Source organism: Eschrichtius robustus, chromosome 8, assembly GCF_028021215.1.
Source record: "Eschrichtius robustus isolate mEscRob2 chromosome 8, mEscRob2.pri, whole genome shotgun sequence".
Lineage (NCBI taxonomy): Eukaryota > Metazoa > Chordata > Mammalia > Artiodactyla > Eschrichtiidae > Eschrichtius > Eschrichtius robustus.
The window spans coordinates 25,915,976-25,935,567 of record NC_090831.1 but is presented as its reverse complement, the minus strand read 5'-3'; the positions used below and the strand labels follow the sequence as shown (position 1 = coordinate 25,935,567).

The 19,592-nt window shown below is 34.9% G+C and overlaps 1 protein-coding gene across 3 annotated transcripts in view; it reads left to right on the top strand.

Annotated features, from left to right (window-relative positions):
* The window catches only part of CACNA2D1 (calcium voltage-gated channel auxiliary subunit alpha2delta 1), a 500,765-nt gene that overhangs the window by 445,859 nt on the left and 35,314 nt on the right, over positions 1-19,592 (top strand). For 2 of the 3 annotated variants that reach the window (XM_068550454.1, XM_068550456.1), the window contains 5 exons: positions 1,318-1,379; positions 7,721-7,797; positions 9,092-9,112; positions 9,791-9,851; positions 17,370-17,467. In XM_068550454.1, the coding sequence (XP_068406555.1) occupies positions 1,318-1,379; positions 7,721-7,797; positions 9,092-9,112; positions 9,791-9,851; positions 17,370-17,467 (319 nt within the window). The remainder of the gene's footprint in view (positions 1-1,317; positions 1,380-7,720; positions 7,798-9,091; positions 9,113-9,790; positions 9,852-17,369; positions 17,468-19,592) is intronic. The other variant, XM_068550455.1, reaches the window with a different exon arrangement.

The following is a 19,592-nucleotide window of genomic DNA, read 5'->3' as shown; positions in this document are numbered from 1 at the left end:
GTTCTGCCAACAAGAACTCTGGGACCTGCACGTTCTCTTTTCCACTTACAAATCAATTTTCTGTTTATTCAGTCACTTTGATATTTCTCTCCTTCAATTTACTGTAAATTCTTCTTTTTGACCCATATCCACCCACAGACTTTTCCTGTTAATTATATTGAAGAAAGTAGTGTTTTGTATGTTTATTTCTCTAATCCAACACAGTTTTTGATATTCTGTTTTTTATAACTTGCTGAACAATACTAGTTTGCCATGGTTTTTTATGAGTATTAATAAATATGTAAACATTAGTTCTTTTAATTCTTTTATGAATTTTAGGAGTCCAAAAATTTCCTGAGCACTTCCTGCCCTCCCTCCCCCCCCCCCCATCCTCCACACACCTCAGTAAAGCCATGGGGATATTTGATGTATAGAAGCAACACTGTGTAGTTGCTATAAAATGAGCTTGACATCGTACATTCTCCTTCATTCTGCCGACTATAGTCCTCATTTCTTCATCAGTAAATTGTGGAAAAGAATAGTATTTCATTTACTCCAGGGAGCTGATTAAATGATACAATGACTGTAAAATGCCTAGATATTGCCTAACACCAAGTAATATTCAGTGCATATTACTGTTCTGATGAGGATGATGAAGCTGGTGATAACTAAAAATATTAAAAGATACATATGTGTCATCACCATACCTAATGGAAGAAGTAATGATCATTTCTTTACTACTGTTCAGTAGCTCCATAAGAAAGATTCATATCCATGAAGTTATTTAGCTCTTACTTCCTTTCCCTGGTGGATATAGTTGTCTTTCTAACCTTCAATGATACTAAGTAATTAGTCTCTTATAATAGATAAATACTATAATAATGGCTTAATAAGAACAGTAATGTGCTAATCATACATTTGGGTCTAGACACACTGCGTTAATTTCCTGATATTATCAATTTCTCTTCAACATCCCCTACTACGGAACTATCTGAGCATTATCTAATATTTCAGTCCTGTTTCATTATTAAAATGTATTTTTCAGGAAGTGTTTTTAAAGTTTTGAGGTTAATAATTTGGCATAAATTACTAAGATTTTGCACTTAAACGTCCTTAAAATTTATTATGTGGGTATTTTTTTTCCTGAAATGTTGCTTTACACACACCCTCCCCCCCATAACAGAATAAATAATTGTAGAATAGAATAGATCAGATATTTGTGAAGAAAGGTATTGAATGATGACTGAATTTATAAATAGAGCCTAGCATTCTACTCTTCATATAAATTCACTTCAAATAAAAAGTGATGGTAACCATGTCCAACTCTTTTTTTTTTAGAGATATATAGACAAAGGAAACAGGACGTATACATGGACCCCTGTCAATGGCACAGATTACAGGTAATTAACCTTATTTATTTATATGTGTGCTGTATAAAAGAATATTCAGTTCAGTGCCTTTTGCCTATTTTTAAGTGGCCATTTTTCCAGTGGATGAATGTTGTCTTTACATACTCATAAGCCATTTTCAATATAATTAAAATAGAAATGGTATCCTTTCCAACATTAAAATGCATTAAAGTTATACATTCTGATTTTCAAAATGAGAAAGATGGGAAAAAGCTAGAAATATAAAATTTAGAAATGAAAACTTGCATGATATACATATATTTGGTGTTTTATATATTTATGTTAGTAATAATAAATGTTGACATTTATTACTTACTTTGTGGTCATCACCTCCACTGACCTCCTCATTTAAACTGTCATTTAGTTTACATTACTTACATTTAGGTTGCAAATTAACTTAAAAATGAAACTTAATACATCATAGTATAATCTGATATAAAACGCTCAATTGATACAATTTAATCCCATGAGTAGAAATTCTGTAATATCCTGATCCCTTCAATTGACTGGACCTTGGAAAATTGGACAGACTAATACCCTCAAATTTCTTGGAAATTCTCCATTCTTCAACATTTGCTGAGCATTTTTTATTTTGTTTGCTCTAACTCTAAGGTCACCGCTTTCCCTGTGGTCCTGCTTCCTACAGCCTCATACTACTGAGGCTGATATGAAAATGTCCTTCTTGTTACTCATTCTCTCTTCCTCCTCCCTCACACCTCCCATCTTTGGATCTCATGTCACCAGACCACACCACGCACCATTCCTCCCTTTGAACAGTCATCTCCCTCTCGTTGCTGTGAGATATCAGTTTCTGCGTGGTTGCCACTCTCTCCTCCATTCACACGGATCAGTGTTTCTCAAAGCATTTGAGACATACCCACGCTTATATAAAATAAAACAAAAATTGTTTACTAAAATGAACTTTAAAAGAGATGAAAACTCAAGTGGAAAAAAAATGTTTATTACATTTCATAGACATGAAATTCGTGTGTCAAATTGCTATAAAAATTTCTAAATGCTTACTCTCAGTTTCTATGCTTAATTAATCATGAGCTGGTAATAGATAGTTTGCAAGTGGGCCAGGTCCCTTGACACACTTTAAATACCAGTGACGTAGATGATTTTTCTGGTGCCTGGACTCTCATTTTTTTTTTTTTTTTTTGAATCTCCTCCCCTCTGATGATCTTGTCATTCCCCTATCTTAGCTACCTACTCCAAGGTCATGTTTTACATCTCTAACATTAAGACTGCAAGTCCTTCATAATCTTAATTTGAGATTTTTTTTTATCCAACTCTCAGAGTAATACATTTTAGCTTTCCAACCCCTCCTTCTAATAGTCCAACTGCAATAATCCTTTGACTCAATTGAGACCTGAAATCCATCAACCCCTTCGACCTTTTCACTGTCCTTGCCTTCCTTATGTCCTTGTACCCCTCTTTATGGAGCATAAATTCTTTGGGTCTTACTATGTTCACTGTCTTACACACACCATCAACTCCCTGCGTCATACTCACGTTTGGCAAACAGTAGTTTGACCAATCCCAATCCTGGTTAAATTAAATTATTACCAACACCACACTGCACCCACACAGCTACAAATGGGAGAAATAAAATATTCCTTGACTGATGACATCTAAAATTCAGGACCTTTAACCTTAAGTGTACTTCAGTAGTGCCTGCTGGTCTCAATAGTCCAGTAAATTTAGGATGCTTCTAGATGACTTTTGATAGCCTCTCTTCACTGCTCAAACCCATCTCTTTCCCATCCATTTTTCTCTCAGGTGATGTCTTTACTTCTGTTTTTCTCAGTGAAATAGGAAGCGATCAGAAGAGACCTTCTACCACATAACGACTTGCATCTATATCTCCATCTCCTATCTCTATTTCTATTCACAACACAATAACAAGAGTGATATTATTAATATTTGAGTTATATTGTTTCATTTCTCTACTCAAAATTCTCCAATAATTTGCTATCTTAATCTCTATAAAATCCGAAGTGTGTCATGACCATTAGAGGACTTACAGCATCTGACCTCATTTACCATCAGTTCGCTGAAGTTACCTTCTCAGATTCTCCACTGAACCACCTTCATCTTAGAGCTACACTATCCTCCTTGCTGGTCCTCACAAACCGGGGACCATTCTGCCTCAGGACCTTTGCACCTGAAGTTATTTCTGCCTAGGATGAATTTTCCCCAGGTATTCACATGCTTACTCCATCTTCACACCTTCACTTACTTTTTTGTCGCCTCAATAAGGCCTTCCCCGATAATCCTACCTAAAGTGTAAAGTACCCCATTATCATTTGATATTATGTATGTGTATATGCACATACACACACATATATATGAAGCATATATAAAGAAATTTATTTCTACTGTTTATTGTTTGTCTTCCTTCACTATTAAGTTCTAAGAGGGCAACGTTCTAAGACTGTTAGACTCTGAGATTCTAAGATTGTTGCCTGCTTCATTTATTTTTGAATCCTCAGCTCATAAGTCAGTGGCACACAGTAGACATTCTGTAAATATTTACACAGTTAAATATTTGGATTTTCAATTTGTCTCATTCTGTCAAATCCAAATAATAGTTTCCAAACTTCCATTGCAATACTCAAATATGAGGGCCTCTTTAACTACATATTAATATACAGTTAATATGTAGCCTACTTAATAGGCTGTGGTGGACTCAACTGTTCTTTTCCTAATAAAACGAAACAACACTCCTCCCCACTCTGCCCCAGAACATACACATAACTTTTCAGGGGAGCCTAGAGCGCTGGGGATTCCCCTAGAGCTGTAGTGGGTTGCTAGGATGGCACGCAGACTAGGTCTAGAAGAGGGGCACACGGTTACCAATGTCATGAGACACTACCTGCCAGTCTCTCTCCAGTTTTTCAGTTTTTGACATAATTTTGAACCTATTGAATAACACCAGAATGAATGTTTATTTTACTTGTGTCTCTTGATTTCTCTCTCTCATTTCTATTAGGCATCTCTTTACGCATATACAATCTTTATGTACATACATAAGTAATTATTTTTCTTTCCGTTTCCATGGTTATTGCCACCTTTCATTTTTTTGGATAAACTTGTCAAAAGGTGTGACGGCCAACAGGAAATCTGGGAGCCCTGTCTCGTTAGCGATGATTCCATGATAAAAAGAAATGTTGTATGCACATGTGGGAAAGTGCTCTCTGCCTTTGTTTCTTAGACAAACAAATTCTAAATTAGAAAAACCATTTCTTTTTGACCCTGATAGTGAGTCAGTCTGATGGTTGGTCCTACTGCAGTCATAATGATACTCTGGGGGAATCTTAAATTCTTACTATACCTTTCTTAAATACGTTTTTAATAGTCTCACAAATGTCTACTGCATTCATCCCCTTTCCCTCACACACCAAGTTGTAATACAGGTGGCCAGATTAATGTTCTTTTCTCCAGTTCTGAGTACATCTCTCCTTGTTCACAAAACTTTAGTCTCTTCCCATTTTTATCCAAGTTTGGATTCCAAGTCTGAAATCCACATCACACATTTCTAGCCTAACCTGTCTGCCCTATCGTTTCCCCCGCTGCACTGCACTACCCATACAAACCACTGTTCTCTGAACAAGCCCTAACTTCACCACCTTTGCATGTTTTCTTCACACATTCTCTTCACAAATCTACAGCTTAGAGCCAGATTAAATCTATTTCCATTGTAAGTACTCCCCTGAATCTCCATACAAAGAAATCCACAAATAACAAGCTAGAACAACATATTACATCTAAATTGAAGAAAAAAAATGGCAGTGTTTTTATTTAATGAATTAGGTATCAAATTTCACTTAGTGATTTCTGTCTCCTTAAGCCTTGATATAACATATTTTGAAATATAGTAGTTATTTTAACAGAATGTTCTTTTTTTTTAATGAAGAGTTTGATTTTTATGGTGATATAAATGAGTTGAAAAGTGTGTTATATTCCATTTAACTAAGTTAACCATGTTTATGGGAGTCACAAAAATATTGCATGGGCTGTACCATCCATCTGGTGGCCACTGGCTTTATTAGACTTTTATCCCTGGGAGAAAATAAAGCAGACTTGATTTGTTGGTTTTATAAGGAGAGAGACAGCAAACTGCATATGGCAGCATCCTTGACTCAGAATGTTGGCTGAAGATCTTATCTGCTATAGGTTGAAGAAATAACTGTTGCCTGAAGAAAAAAATCATTAAATTATGGGTAACCATATTTTTCTGTAAAATAAAGCATAGCTATTAATAGCAACCTGAGACTTGCAGGCCAATAAAATGTATATTCGATATGTCAGTTTTAAAACATCTATTGTGTTCCTCATGGGTTTCCACACTATTTTTTATGGTACCTGAGATGTAACCCAAGCTTACAGTGTGACACTGTTAGCAGCCACGTGATGTAATGTTATCGGTCTTAATTTGAAGTTTCTCTTAGCAATAAATGCTGATAGGGCAATAAAAGCGTCCTAATTTCCCTTGAGAGGCGTTTGTGGGAGACAATCTTCAAATGCTCACTAATTCTGCTCTACATTTTATAAATGGCAAGTGAATCATGAAAGGTCATCTTGCTTTCAGACTAATTGCACTGCTTATTTTAATTTTAATCTCTGCCTCCCTTTAAAGGAAGTTACCTTTAAAATGAATGTGGAGATTTTCATTAAATCTACATAACATTTTATTTCTCTGACCTTTTCCCATAAGGAAAGTATATGAATTACTTAATGATGGAGAAAGATTTGGGAATTGGAGGTAACAAGCATCCACTTATTTTGCTATCTTGACTGCATAATTAAATTGTAGCAAATAAGCCCTTGCATTTTTCCTCTTCATAGAGTGAATTTTTAGCATATATTCATAAGAAGAAAAACCTGGAATTTTATATTTTGTCCTGTTCTATATTGCTCATAAAAAAATGTATAACAGCATTACACTTTGGACATCCATCCCCAAAGCCTGGGAAACATGAGGCTTGAGTGATTTAAAAGAAGATCTTCTGCAAATGCCTAGAAATACTCAGAAGCCTAGAAATGCACACATTTTTCTGTGCATTGCTAAATTTGGGGTTAAATTGTAAAAATGAATGCTGAATAACTCAATTGGTCACATTAATCAAGCGTCATTTTTTAATAATAGTTGCATTGGGAATCTTAAGAGATAACCTCATTTTGGGCATTAGTTTGTTAGTTTCCTTCTGTATTCAAAGGATAGCAGAGGCCATTTGCAACTGTAAGTATGGATATGGAATAATTAGTTAGGTTCTGCACATGTGTATCAGCCATTGTGAGAGTAGAAGAATTACACACATGCCGTTGTTACGGGAAAGTGCATAATATTCTGATATCTTTTAACAATTCCAACATTTTGTGTGTTTTATTAATTGTCAGCTTCAAAATGAGTGCGGTTACCTGCCTGTCAGCTTTTTAGTTTGTACAGTCATATTAAGACAGGGTTGGATGATAGGCTTGTTTGACAGTCCTTGCGTCTAAAATGTTCAGAATTTGGCTTAAGATTTGCACTGGAGCTTTCCTCCAGTGTGTACATGTACCATGGGACTAGAGTAGCCCATGGCTCCTGTAAACTATTAAAGTCAAGATGTTTTTCCTATTGTACCTAACAGCAATCTACCGAATGATATGGGATATCCACAGTTAATGAACTTGAAATAAATACAGTTACACTGTTGGGTAAGAACCAATTGGATGAGCAAGTGCTATACAGGAATCTGAATTTCCCTTCCAAAAGACATGGGGGAAATTGCCTAGAAAAGAGTTGTACAATATTAGGTATTTAACCCCTCAAAACAGACTATTTCAGATGATTTTATGCATTGTGTAATTTGCAATGATAATAATACTTCTTTCATTTGTAATTTTTAGTAGTGTACATTTGCTAGCAAGCACTGTAGCATTATGTATAATTCATTAGGGAGGAGATAGCCAATTGGCATGATATAATTACTTTGCTTAAACGTAGCCCTAGTATTCTTCTATTTTTGTCCACAAAGTATTTTAATATAGTTTTCTGGAAATACAGTATCCATGACATTTCTTCTTCAGCTGATTTATGGGCGCATTTTGTAGCTTATTTTCCATGTGTCTCTTCTGATTCTCTACGATGTAGAGAACTGGATGGCAAGACCAAATTAAGTACCCTATTTGCTGAAAGCATTTTCCTGTCAAAGTAATATGTCTTTTCCTTCCCATGAGGAAGATCTTTGGATTTTCCATGAACTTGATGTGTCTTTTTTTTTTTTAAGTTATGTTTCATTTTTGTTTGTTTGTTTGTGTTTATGCTTCTCTTGTTTCTATTGCAGTTTGGCCTTGGTATTACCAACCTACAGTTTTTACTATATAAAAGCCAAAATAGAAGAGACAATAACTCAGGCCAGATGTAAGTACTGTGAAAGCGACTTCAGGGTCTGTTTGTTATCTCCTGGTACCAGAGGTTTAAATACGTCTAGACTTTGGAATACCCAAGGCTTATGGCTTATACATTTTAGTGGGTGTTATTACCAGATCAACAGCAATGATTCTAACCCATTCCAAACATGCAAGGAACAAGAAGTATTCTACATGGATAGAATATGAGCAGGTACTCCAGTCTCACTGGCAGTCCCTGCCACCCTCCCCTGCCTTGCTTTGTGCTCATAGAATCATTGCAGTGCTGTGTCCTCTGTTGCTATTGTTTTAAGGGTCTGCTAGCTGGCACAAAATGTTTCACAGAGTCTCTACTCACGGCACTCTGCTGGTAGTCGTAAAGTTTTCCTTTTCTTTTTTTTTTTTTGCATTTGGCAAGAATGATATTTTGCTCGACATCGTCGACTTTGTTGGAATAAATTAAATTGCACTGGTCTTTGGCTTTGGTTTGGCAATTAACTTTCTTCTAATTATCCAAATTAATGTCTTCAGTAACTCAAATGGATCAGTTTGGTTTTTTCTTTAAGCGTCATTTGGAATGTGGAGTAATTATTAACACTAGTGCATACTTCAAGTCGTTATTAATCTTTATTTTGTTTTGGGTGACTAGCTTTAGTAAAGTAAAATGACCATCATATCCTTTGCATATCACTCAATTATTCCTAACCGCCTAAATTTTGTCTGTTACGATAAAGTAAAATATATATATGCATATATATATGAATATACCTTTTACCTCTGATTGTACATGAACTACAGTTTCTTTCCTTTCTCGGTCAGTTCTTTTTTGCTCTCCGCAGTCCTGGTTCTCACTGTACATTGTGGTAATTTAGACCTTTATATTTCCGCTTTCACTTGATAGATAGATATGATGGTCTTTTAACAACCACCAACTTTGCATGAGCTAGTTCTTCCCTTGATAAATGAGGGGGTGCCTAGTGGGTCTTTGATGATGGGTAAATGCTTCTGTTTATAGGCTAGCATCATTGGTATTGCACTTGCGTTAGCCACTTTGCAAAACAGACCCTTGAAATAACCACAGTACAAAGAGGGTGCTCTAGTAGTAATTGACAGGACATATTTTCCAGTCTTCAAAAATATGTGTCTTTTCTTCCAGACTACAGCTGTACATAAATAAACCTTTGATCTATGCACAATATTTTTATTCAAGAAAGTCATTGAATAAAATATTGTTTGTGACCCCCCTTTGCTTTTACCCTCTTTTTTTTTTTGTTTCCCTGCTTTCTCTTTCTGATGGATTTTCACAGCAAAAAAGGGCAGAATGAAGGGCAAGTATTTTCTTGTTGCTCAATTTCTTTTTGTTTAGTACACTTGACATTTCCACTGATATTTCCATTCCTATTGGATACTATCCTCTGTGCTTCTCATTTGCTAGATTTTCCTCCATGATCACTCAGACCTTAGTGGCAAAAAAGGGGGAAAGAATATGCTTGTGTTTATATATGTAACCTATTTCACTTTCTGGTTTTTTCCTTAAACTTAAATACTTGTGTGTTTTTATCCTTCCACTTACTCATTCATACTAATTTGAAGAATGCTATTAATTCACTAAAGACATTAATGGGTTTATTAAAAGCATTTTCTTTATCATAATATTGGTAAAATATTTGGCATTTTAAGTAAATACCTCTGGTGTAACATTGACAAAAGTCACTTTTTAAAGGATATCTTAGTTATAGTAGGGTTAGTTAGTAACTGGGAAAATTATAGACCTAACATTGTCTTTGATATAACTGTTGTAATCCATGTTATGAAATTAAAATTGATTTTATTACTGTCAAGTATTGGGGATCTTTATATTCATTCATGTGTTTCAGTTTAGGATGGAAATAGTCTACTTTTATTCTTCCGTGTAAGGTTATTTTTCGAATGCCTTCCTATTGACATCAAATCTCAGGGTGCATATTCCGCATTGTTTGTCTAACCCTATAACATTATCTTTGCAGATTCAGAAACACTGAAGCCGGATAATTTTGAAGAATCTGGCTATACATTCATAGCACCAAGGTAGGTTTTGTTTTCTTTTTTTATAGGTCATTGTGAATATGTAGGCCTTCAAGAACAGGTCTGAGCTGGGGTCAAGACTGCTCTGGATTATGCCATGCCAAATTATGGAACCAAAGGAAACAATAACTTTAAAACTGAAAGAGAATGCTGTTCTTTCATTCATTTACTCATTCAGGTACTTAGCAGCTGCCGTGTGCTAAAGAATATGCTGACTTGGGGATACAGCTTGAATAGGACAGATGGAGGTTTTGGTTTTGTTGGAACCAACAGTGTATCCAACAAAAATGAAGAGTTGTGAATTTGCATTTGTGACTATGTATACACATACAAACTCTCACTCACTTTCTCTCTCTCTCTCTACACACACACACACACACACACACACACACACACACTTAGATATGCATAGATATGTACAGATATATACATATATGTATATATATATACAAGAATGTGTATGCCTCATAGAACGACTTAACATCATTGATTTTTTTAACACAAGTTTTTGGGAAAATATATTTTTATATAGTGAGATTTTCTCACATAATTTCTAAGATTAGCATTCTTTTTCCTCCTAACCAATTTTACTTCTCTCGCTTATAATCCCCCTTCCCTAGCTCTAATATACATCTTCATCTCTACCTCTATTTTCTTATAATTATTTGAAACTCCATTCAAGAATCCAAGATTATTCTTTATTTCTATTTCTTTCCTTAGTTTTTGACTCCCACTCTCCATCAGACACATGTAATAATACAAATCAACAGAGTTCCTATTATCCTAGTCTACTGAATAAAATAGATTCAGAAGCTTGTAGTATCCAATTCTCACAGTTTTTCCTTCTTAAAGAAATTGCTCTAAGAAGGCTCCTAAAAATTGGTCTCAGTTATTCTTTCTTTTTATTTCTGCTTAAGACTATCTGAATTTTTGGTTCTTGTTGAAAGCAAGGAATATATATAACTTTTTGAGAAGTCTCTGTTAACAAAGCATATTTCTGGCTTTGTGAGTGACTCTGCCCTCTAGCAGTTTTCCTGCTTGAATTGCCTTCAGTCTTGGACACCGCTGATCCCACCCTTTGACGTTCTGCCTCCTCTTGCTTAATGACATGCTTCTCTGGTTTTCTTCCTCCCTCCCTGGCTGCATATTCAGTCTCTTTCATGAGCTTCCCTTCTTGTGCACATCACTCATATGAAGCTGCTGGCCTGGGCTCTCTTATCTTCCTATTTTGAGTCTACAGACATACCACAGACGTCCACTATTCCGTGTCTACAGTTTGGGGTGATGGCTCCCAAATCTGCAGGATGTTGATAACATCTAGAAACAAACTAGACATACTATGTGGTTTATTGACCTTACATTATAATATAAGATCAAACAATCTATCTATTTCCAGACTTTATGCCTACCCTACATATTTTAATATGAGACTTCATGTTTATGGAGCCTAATAGGAATCTCTCTTCAAGGTGCTTCAAATTCATGGTCTCCTGAACATTTGTCCTCTTTGGAAAACTCTTCTTTCTGTGTTCCCTCAGTGACAAAAATACTGTCCTCCCCAAATACCCAGTCTTGAAACCTGACAGATGTCTTTGCTCCCTTTCCTTTATATGTAACTTCTGGTCGATCAACAAGTCTTGCCACATAGAGTTTATCTTATGAGTATCAAGTATGTCTGTCAAAGTCTGCTGCCTTTGTTCTAGTTCAGACTAGTGCCTTCCTCACTTAAACCACTAAGGCTGCCTCCTAATTGATCTCCCTGCCTGCAGTATTTCTCCCTTACTTCCAATTTCTGTCTCCTTTCTGTAAGCAGAGGGAGTTTCTAAACTTTCAGTAACATTACGTTTCTCATCTGTTAAATACTAACCAGTGGCTTCGTATTATCCTCATGATAATCGATACTGTATAGGATAGCTTTCACATGTTCTGTCACTAGGTCCCAGTTTACCCGTGTGGTCCCCTATACTCTAAATCAGGGGCTGACAAACTACAGCCTGCAGTTTTACGTATAAAACTTTATACGTAAAGTTTTATTAGAACGCAGCCACAGGCATTTGTTGATGTATTGCCTGTGGCTGCTTTCGCTACAAAAGCAGAGCCGAGGGGTTGTGGCCTAGACCTTTTAGCCCATAGAGCCTGAATCATTTACCCTCTTGCCCTTTAGGAAACAGTCTGCCAACCTCTGCTTTGAAGTCTAGCCACACTAAACTTTTCTTATTTCCTAAAATGCATTGTTTTCTCCTCCTTACTGCTTTTCATCCACTAATTTTCTTTTCTATTTTGGATTGAACATACACACCTCCAGTCCTTCCCAAACTCCAACTTCAAAGCTCCTTGATCTGGGAATTTCTTTCCCATCATCACTGGGTTAGACATCCTTGCTGACTGCTTCATAGAATCCTGTATTTCCCGTACTAGAGTACTGGCCACACTTCATTTTATTTTCTCCAACAGAGACATGATGGCATCTATTTGACTTACCATTCAATACTCAATATCAAATCCACTGACTGGCACACAGTGGGGGCCTCATAAATAGTTGACGACTGGAGAATCTATAAATGTATGAAAAGTATTTTAAAAATCATATTATTAATTATAATACCTGCAATCTTACTAGCAGTTTTTTGATGCAAGTAACTTTGGACCACTGCTAAAACTAGTTTTAGCTGGGAAGCAGAATATTAATGTAGCACAGGGGTGAGAAGAGGTTGAGATACTGGGCACCCTGTGTTGATGAGACCCTCCCTCCGAGCATGGTAAACGTCCAGGAATTCCCAGAGAAGATAAATATATCTCTCAATCTCAATTTCCAATTCACAGACAATGGATTTTGTTATAGTTCAGCAAGCGTTAGCATATGGATCGTTTCTGTGGCCTGTCACGTTCAATATCAATATGACTGGCTGGAAGACTGGAATTCACCTGTGTGTTCGGGGAAGGAGCAAATAGCAGAGAAGGGAAGAAATGTTGTAGCTTGTGGGAGAAACAATGAGTGTTCACCCCAGTTAACACGTGTTAAGCCTTTTACATGTATGATTTACATGTATGATTTGATTATACTTACCCCTCAAAAGAGCTCTGTAATAAGTTAGTGTTATATATTATCCTATTTCCCAGATTCGGAAACAGTTTTAGAGATGTTAAATAATACAGGATTTGAATCCGTTTCCTTGCTACTCTAAGGTATAAATATCTACACTGAATATGCAGATACTTAGTCAGGGAATCTCAAAAGAATGTCCACTACAGCTGAGTAAAATATTTTTGTAGGGAACATTTCCTGGAAACGTGAGGATTGGATGTGTATTCAAAGATTTGTGGAAAGTAAACTGATAGAAAATTAGGATAAAGAAAAAATTGGTGAGAAAAGGGAGACATTTATGTAGTATAGAACACCCGGCATATGTGTTTGTCACTGTTGTTAATGGGAATCAGTGAAGCAAACTCTAGAGAAAGACTTTCAGGATCTGTTTGCCAGATTTTCATGGTCATAGCTGTGTTACTCGGATTCTCTGCATCTTAGTTTCTTTACTTGCAAAATGGTGCTAACAATAATACCTACCTCGTACAGTTTTTATAAGCTTTAAGTGAGATAATATTGCATGCAGAATATTTAGCATAGCTCTTGGTATGACATGAGCTCTAAATAAATATTAGCTATTATTATTGATGGTTATAGTAAGAGGTCAGAGGAGGAGGGATAGTTATTTAATAAAGGATGTTATGGGAATTCCCTGGCGGTCCAGTGGTTAGGACTTGGCGCACTACCACGGGCCCCGGTTCAATCCCTTGTTGGGGAACTAAGATCCCGCAAGGCATGTGGTGTGGCCAATAATAATAATCATAAAGGATGTTAAAAAGCAGTTATTTTAAAATAATTTGAAGAAAGCTCATGAATTTTAAAGGTAGAACCATTTTTGTTAATTCTTGAATAATTAAACTCATTGATCCTAATTAGTACTCGGGTTTAGCAATTTCCTTAAATTTTGAAAACTACTGGAAAGGAAAGCATGGAGAATACAAATGTGTGGAGCATTATTCCTATCTTTAAGAGAATTACAGTCATAGGGATGAAAGTCTACAACATGGATTAATTTTTCTGTCTTTCTTGGATAATCAGAAATGAGAAAGCACTTCGAAGATAAGTTAGAATAAGAAAGAAAAGTATGTGATCACCAGTAATTCAATGCTAATTTGAGATGTATGACCTATGTAAGTTCGTGGAATAGAATGAGAACAAACTGACTTTCAGTATTCTAGAAATAAATAATTTGCCAAATTTCTAATACCAAACATCTTTTAGTTTACAGCCATTTAAGTTACAAATCCCATTTTGGTCAGAAACACAAAGTGACCAAAAAAGATTATATAGCTTTGAGGCCCTGAAGGTATTTTCAGCAAATCGAAATTGAATTTGTTCCTTTAAAGTCATCCAGAGGTTTCTCCACCTTGCTACTTTAATCTTTTATAGGGGGAAAAAAAAAAAAAATTCCAGGAAAGTAATGCTCAATATGTGTAAAATTGATCTCTTTTAGAAAAACAGTGCCTCATAGAAAGTTTATCAGCAAAGTCTATCCCACACGTCCTGAGGGAACTCAGCAGTTGTGCTAACCACAGTTATTGCCTGTCATGCACTTTCCTGGGGTGGTTCCTTTGGGAGAGATCTTAAGAAATGCTGATTATCTCCAGTTGTCAAGATCCCAGGCCTATGCTGAACAATCATTAGGCTAACAGGCAACCGATGTTGATTCTGTCTGTCTAGACGTACATTCGCATCCCAAATATTTCAGTCAGGCTCTTGCTACTTACTACCTAGTGCACAGGCACCCTGGTCTGCCTGGTGGGTAACTTTCTGTTGTCCCGGCTCATTCTTATTACAGGAGAACTCATTCCCTGACACAACATTCAGCGTTGTGTTTTCTCACGTCGCAGTTGTTTAAATTCTTTCACTTCTGCTCACATCCTGATTCAACAACTCTCTTTAATGGTAGTTTCAGCACTTTCACTGCTTTTGCCATTACGATACATCAAAAGGTCAATAATATCTTTAGACTCCTTCAGAGTTGGGCACAACCGAGCCAACAAGGATCAAAACAAAAACAAAACAAAACATGATGATACTGTCTAAACTAACTGCTCACGACACTGACAGCCTTCTATTGGTAGAGGTCAAAGCTGCTTTTGGCCTGAAGCTTTGTGACTATAAAAGCTCACAGAGTGAAAGTTCAAAGCACAGTGTAGGTTATGTTAAAACACTAATTAGGGATCTGAAGACTTGGCTTCCCCTCAGGGCTTGACCACTTGCTAGTTAGGTGCCTTTGGGTAAATCTTTTTACATCTTTGAATCTCAGTTTCCTCACTATTAAAATATTAAATTACCTTCTGATAAAGTTATTTTTAGAACTAAATGATTAAAAGATAATTTTAGAAATGCCTTCTAGATAATAACATGGAATTTTTAAATTCCATGTTTTATTAATGATTTTATTAATAATTATTTCATTTAGTCCTTCTAAAACCTTCTATTTAATCCTTTTAAAACCTTCCCATCAGCTTCTAATTCTGTGCCATCCTAGTTCAATGTATTGGCCTTTTGACTTCCAGGCTAGTGTTGTTTCCAAAAAAGCATAGCATTGTGGGAAGAAGTCAACTTCAGCTCTGTCAATAATTTAATGGGTATTATGAAAACTTTTTAAACCTTGTCTCTAAACAAAAATTTTCCATGAACCGAGAAGTCTTGTTTTGGAAGTTCTGACATTCTATTCCTCTCTGCAGCTTTGTATTTAGATAATGGCCTTGCATCTAAAAATATTTACTTTTTGATTGCATTTTTGTCTTGAATATTTGATTATCCAGTCTGTTAGTTGTATTAACCTAGTTATTATAATTGCAATCTTCTTATAATATTTACGTTGCCTTACATTTATTCTTAATTTCCAAAACACTTAGGACAGCAGTTCTCAAAGTATAGAACCCTGTGGGTTCCAAAGTCTCTTTCAGAGAATCTGCAAGGACAAAGCTATTTTCCTAACAATGTTAAATGGCATTTGTGTTTTTCATCATATTGACATTTGCAGTGACAGTACAAAAGCAATGGTGAGCTGATACCTTATCAGGAATCAAGACAGTGGTACTAAAGACCACTGGTAGCCACTGTAATCTTCATTGCCAGGCACCCACATTGGGGAAAAAGCCAGTGTCACTTTAAAATATCCTTGATTAAAGCAGTAAGAATTATTAATTTTATTGAGGTTGACCCGTGAGTGTATGTCTTTTAATACTGTGTAAAAAAAAAAGGAAGTTTTACTGCATACCAGAGTAACTTGCCTATCTCCAAAAATTGTGTGAATTGAGAGCTAAAATAGGAGCTTCTTGCTTTTTTTATATCACTTTACTAGAAAGAATGAATGACAGAGGAGCTGTGGTTATTCAGACTTGGGTATTTGGCAGACATTTTCTCAAAAATCAATTAAATGAGCCTTTTACTTTGAAGAAAACAACTGAAAGTATTTGTTCCCAATGACAAAACCTGAACTTCAACAAAAATTAGAATTTTAGGAAAGTTACATATTCATTACTGTAAGCATGACAGCTTCCCAATAGTTCTAGACCTATCTGGTGAGATCAGTGATGTTATTAATGAATGTGAATTTTCATTATTGTGTAATAAAATATGTTACCGTTTGGAACATCTGCATTATTCATATCTTCCAAATAACCAATTTATGATGTGATAAAAATCATGATGGGTAAAAGATTCATTCAAAATGTAAGATGGTGCATTGAATTTTAATATAACAGAGTACAAAATGTTCATTGGTATTGTTTCAGAGTCCGTATCACAAATTACGAATCAAGAAATTGCAAATAATCAAGTTTTAGTGTGTTACTCTAGAAAAAAGAACACCCACAATTATCTGAAAAGATGATTAAAATAATTCTCCTTTCCAACTGATGATCTGCGTGAGCACTTACTTTTTTCATGTGCCAAAACAATCTTGCAGTCAACTGAATGCAGAGACATTATTGTATTCTCTTAAGTCAGTAATTACAGATATGTGCAAATAGCTAAATCAATGCCACTTTATTTTACTCGATTTTTTAAAAATAGTAATTTCTCAAAAAAAGTTAACATAATGGGTTTATTGTAGATATTTGATAAATAGATATCTTTAAATTTCTCAGTCTTAATTTCTATATGTAAATTGCTAACCTACAGCATAAAATGACAATAGTACAGTAGGAGTAACAGAAGCCAACACTTATTGGGCACCTTCTGTCCAGAGTTCAAATGGTTAATGTATATTAATATATAATATATAATCCTGACCACTTGATGTTAAAGTGTTATTCCATTATAGGGATGAGGAAGTGGAGATAACCAGAATTCAACAGCTTGCAAAGTCACGCAGCTAGTAAAAAGTTTAAAAATTAAGTGTTTTCACTACCTGTGCTTACTGTGTACATTTTTGTAAAGTTGTGATTTTAACGCCTAATATCCTAAAATATTTTTTTCAGAGATTACTGCAATGATCTTAAAATATCAGATAATAACACCGAATTTCTTTTAAATTTTAATGAGCTTATCGATAGAAAAACTCCGAACAACCCATCATGTAAGTCTGCGTTAATTTGCAATAATTGCTTCACTGTGGTTATATCCAAAGTAGTCAAATCGTGATTCAGTTTAGTTTGTTGGTATGCTGGTTTATTTATTTACTTTTTGAAGTTTTAACGGTAACAATTTGACCCTTATTTTTTTTATATATTACAGAAATTTCATTCTGTTATTAAGTGAAATCCAGTGTTCAAAGCCAGGTATTCAATACTTGCAAATGGTTAGATGTAAATAGTATATGCTTACGTTGTCCCTCTCAAATTTGGGAAATTTAATTTGGAATGATCTTTGGAAGATTCTTTATTGCATTGTTCTTTCCTCTATGCAGAGGAAAACACATTTTAATCAAGTTATTTATATCCTCCAATTTATATAATGAGTTTTAACATGGATAGCATAAAAACAACAAATAGAGACATAACAATGGGGTTTTATCTTGATCACAGTTAACTTTAATCTTAAAAAATATGCATCGATAATTTCCCATTTTATGAAGTAAATCAAGTTAGAATGGATACATTTTAGTAGTTAGTTTTTAACAATTTTATTTGTCTTTCAGAGAAATTTGCATCATTTATACTCTGAAACCTCATAGAGATTTATGGATTCTGGGCTCTTAAAACATTTAAAAATCTTAACTGTTTTTTCTTCCTAAAATTACCCTATGTATTAAAAAGTACTATCAGGAGAAAAGGCAGTAGTATACTTAGGAAATAAGAGAGAAAAACCAACTGCCTGGCCAAAATTACCTTAGTAAATATAACTTGAAGATAAAAGTACACATAAATGACTTGTTTGTTCTCTTTCTCCTCTTCCATCTTCTCCCTTCTCCTCTCCCTCGTCCTTCTTCTCTCTTTTTCTTTTCTTCTTAAAAGTTATTTCTCCTGCTATCAGGAAGGGTTAAATAAAGCATTTCCTCAGTTATAAAAAAAGAAAATCCCTTCTTAAAGCTGTCTCTCAAGCTTATATTTATCTCGTAAGAAATAACTACTGAGCACCTCTAAGACGAGTTAGCCAGTTGCTTGAAAGAGCCGCTCTGGAAACCTGTCACGGGTGGGTGAAGTCTGCATTGATCATGCCTGAACACGCGTGATTTCAAAACTTTCTGCTCAGTGTGAGCTCATTCTGCGCAGAACCTTTGCAGTGTTATTATTTATTTCCAAAAGAGAACTGAAATAATAAGATTATTGAATACTCCTTTAATTGGATGTCTCGTCTCAGAGAAGTATAAATGTTTGAACAAAATACTTTTAGTAAAATAGCGCTAATATCCATAGTGTTATTTATGTTCTTCAGTCTCTTCCTTCATTTCAGTTAACTTTTTTCTGCCTCCCCTATAATTCTATGGGAAATGTTTGAGATGATTATATAAAAAATTGAGAACTTACTAGATGTTTTATTATAAAAGAGTTAATAGCTATGAAATAATCTCTATTTTCCTCTGACAGTGTTATAGATTTTTCTCAATCATACTTTACCTCATGTTATCAATATTCTGTAAAACCAACTCTAAAAGTAGATATCAGTGACTGAAATGTAACTGACCTAAATGGTTTTTTTTAAAAGAGGTACAGTCAAGTTTAACTTTGCTTTATAAAAGTACTTAATCCATCAGTAAAATTACAATTCTCACCTATTGTTTAAGTTAATTTATTAACCTACCTAAATGTGAATGCCGTAGGGTGGTTGTCTTCTTCATATTCTTCTTTATTTTTGAATTAAAGTAAAAATGAAAAGTGTATATGTATAAAACGGTAAAGCTTAATACTAATAATCTATTTATTGCATGTAACCAGCTGCAGGAGACAGATTTCCAGATTGATTTTAGGCTTAGAGCATAATGAAAATATGAATCAAACTATGAAATTACTTGTAACATTGATTTATATTACAGATTAAGATAATGGTCTCTTTTGTTTTACCTAAAAGGATTTAAGAATTAAAAGGATTTAAGAATTAAAATATATCACTCACTTTCCAAAGGGATTATTTTTTATAGTGATTGTTTCTAAAATAGTGTAATAAAAGTTCCTAGAATGAATTGAAGTCTAAAATATGGATTAAATTGATCCTTTAATCTTGAGTGAAAGATACATTGAGGTAAAATAATTAAAAGGAACTAA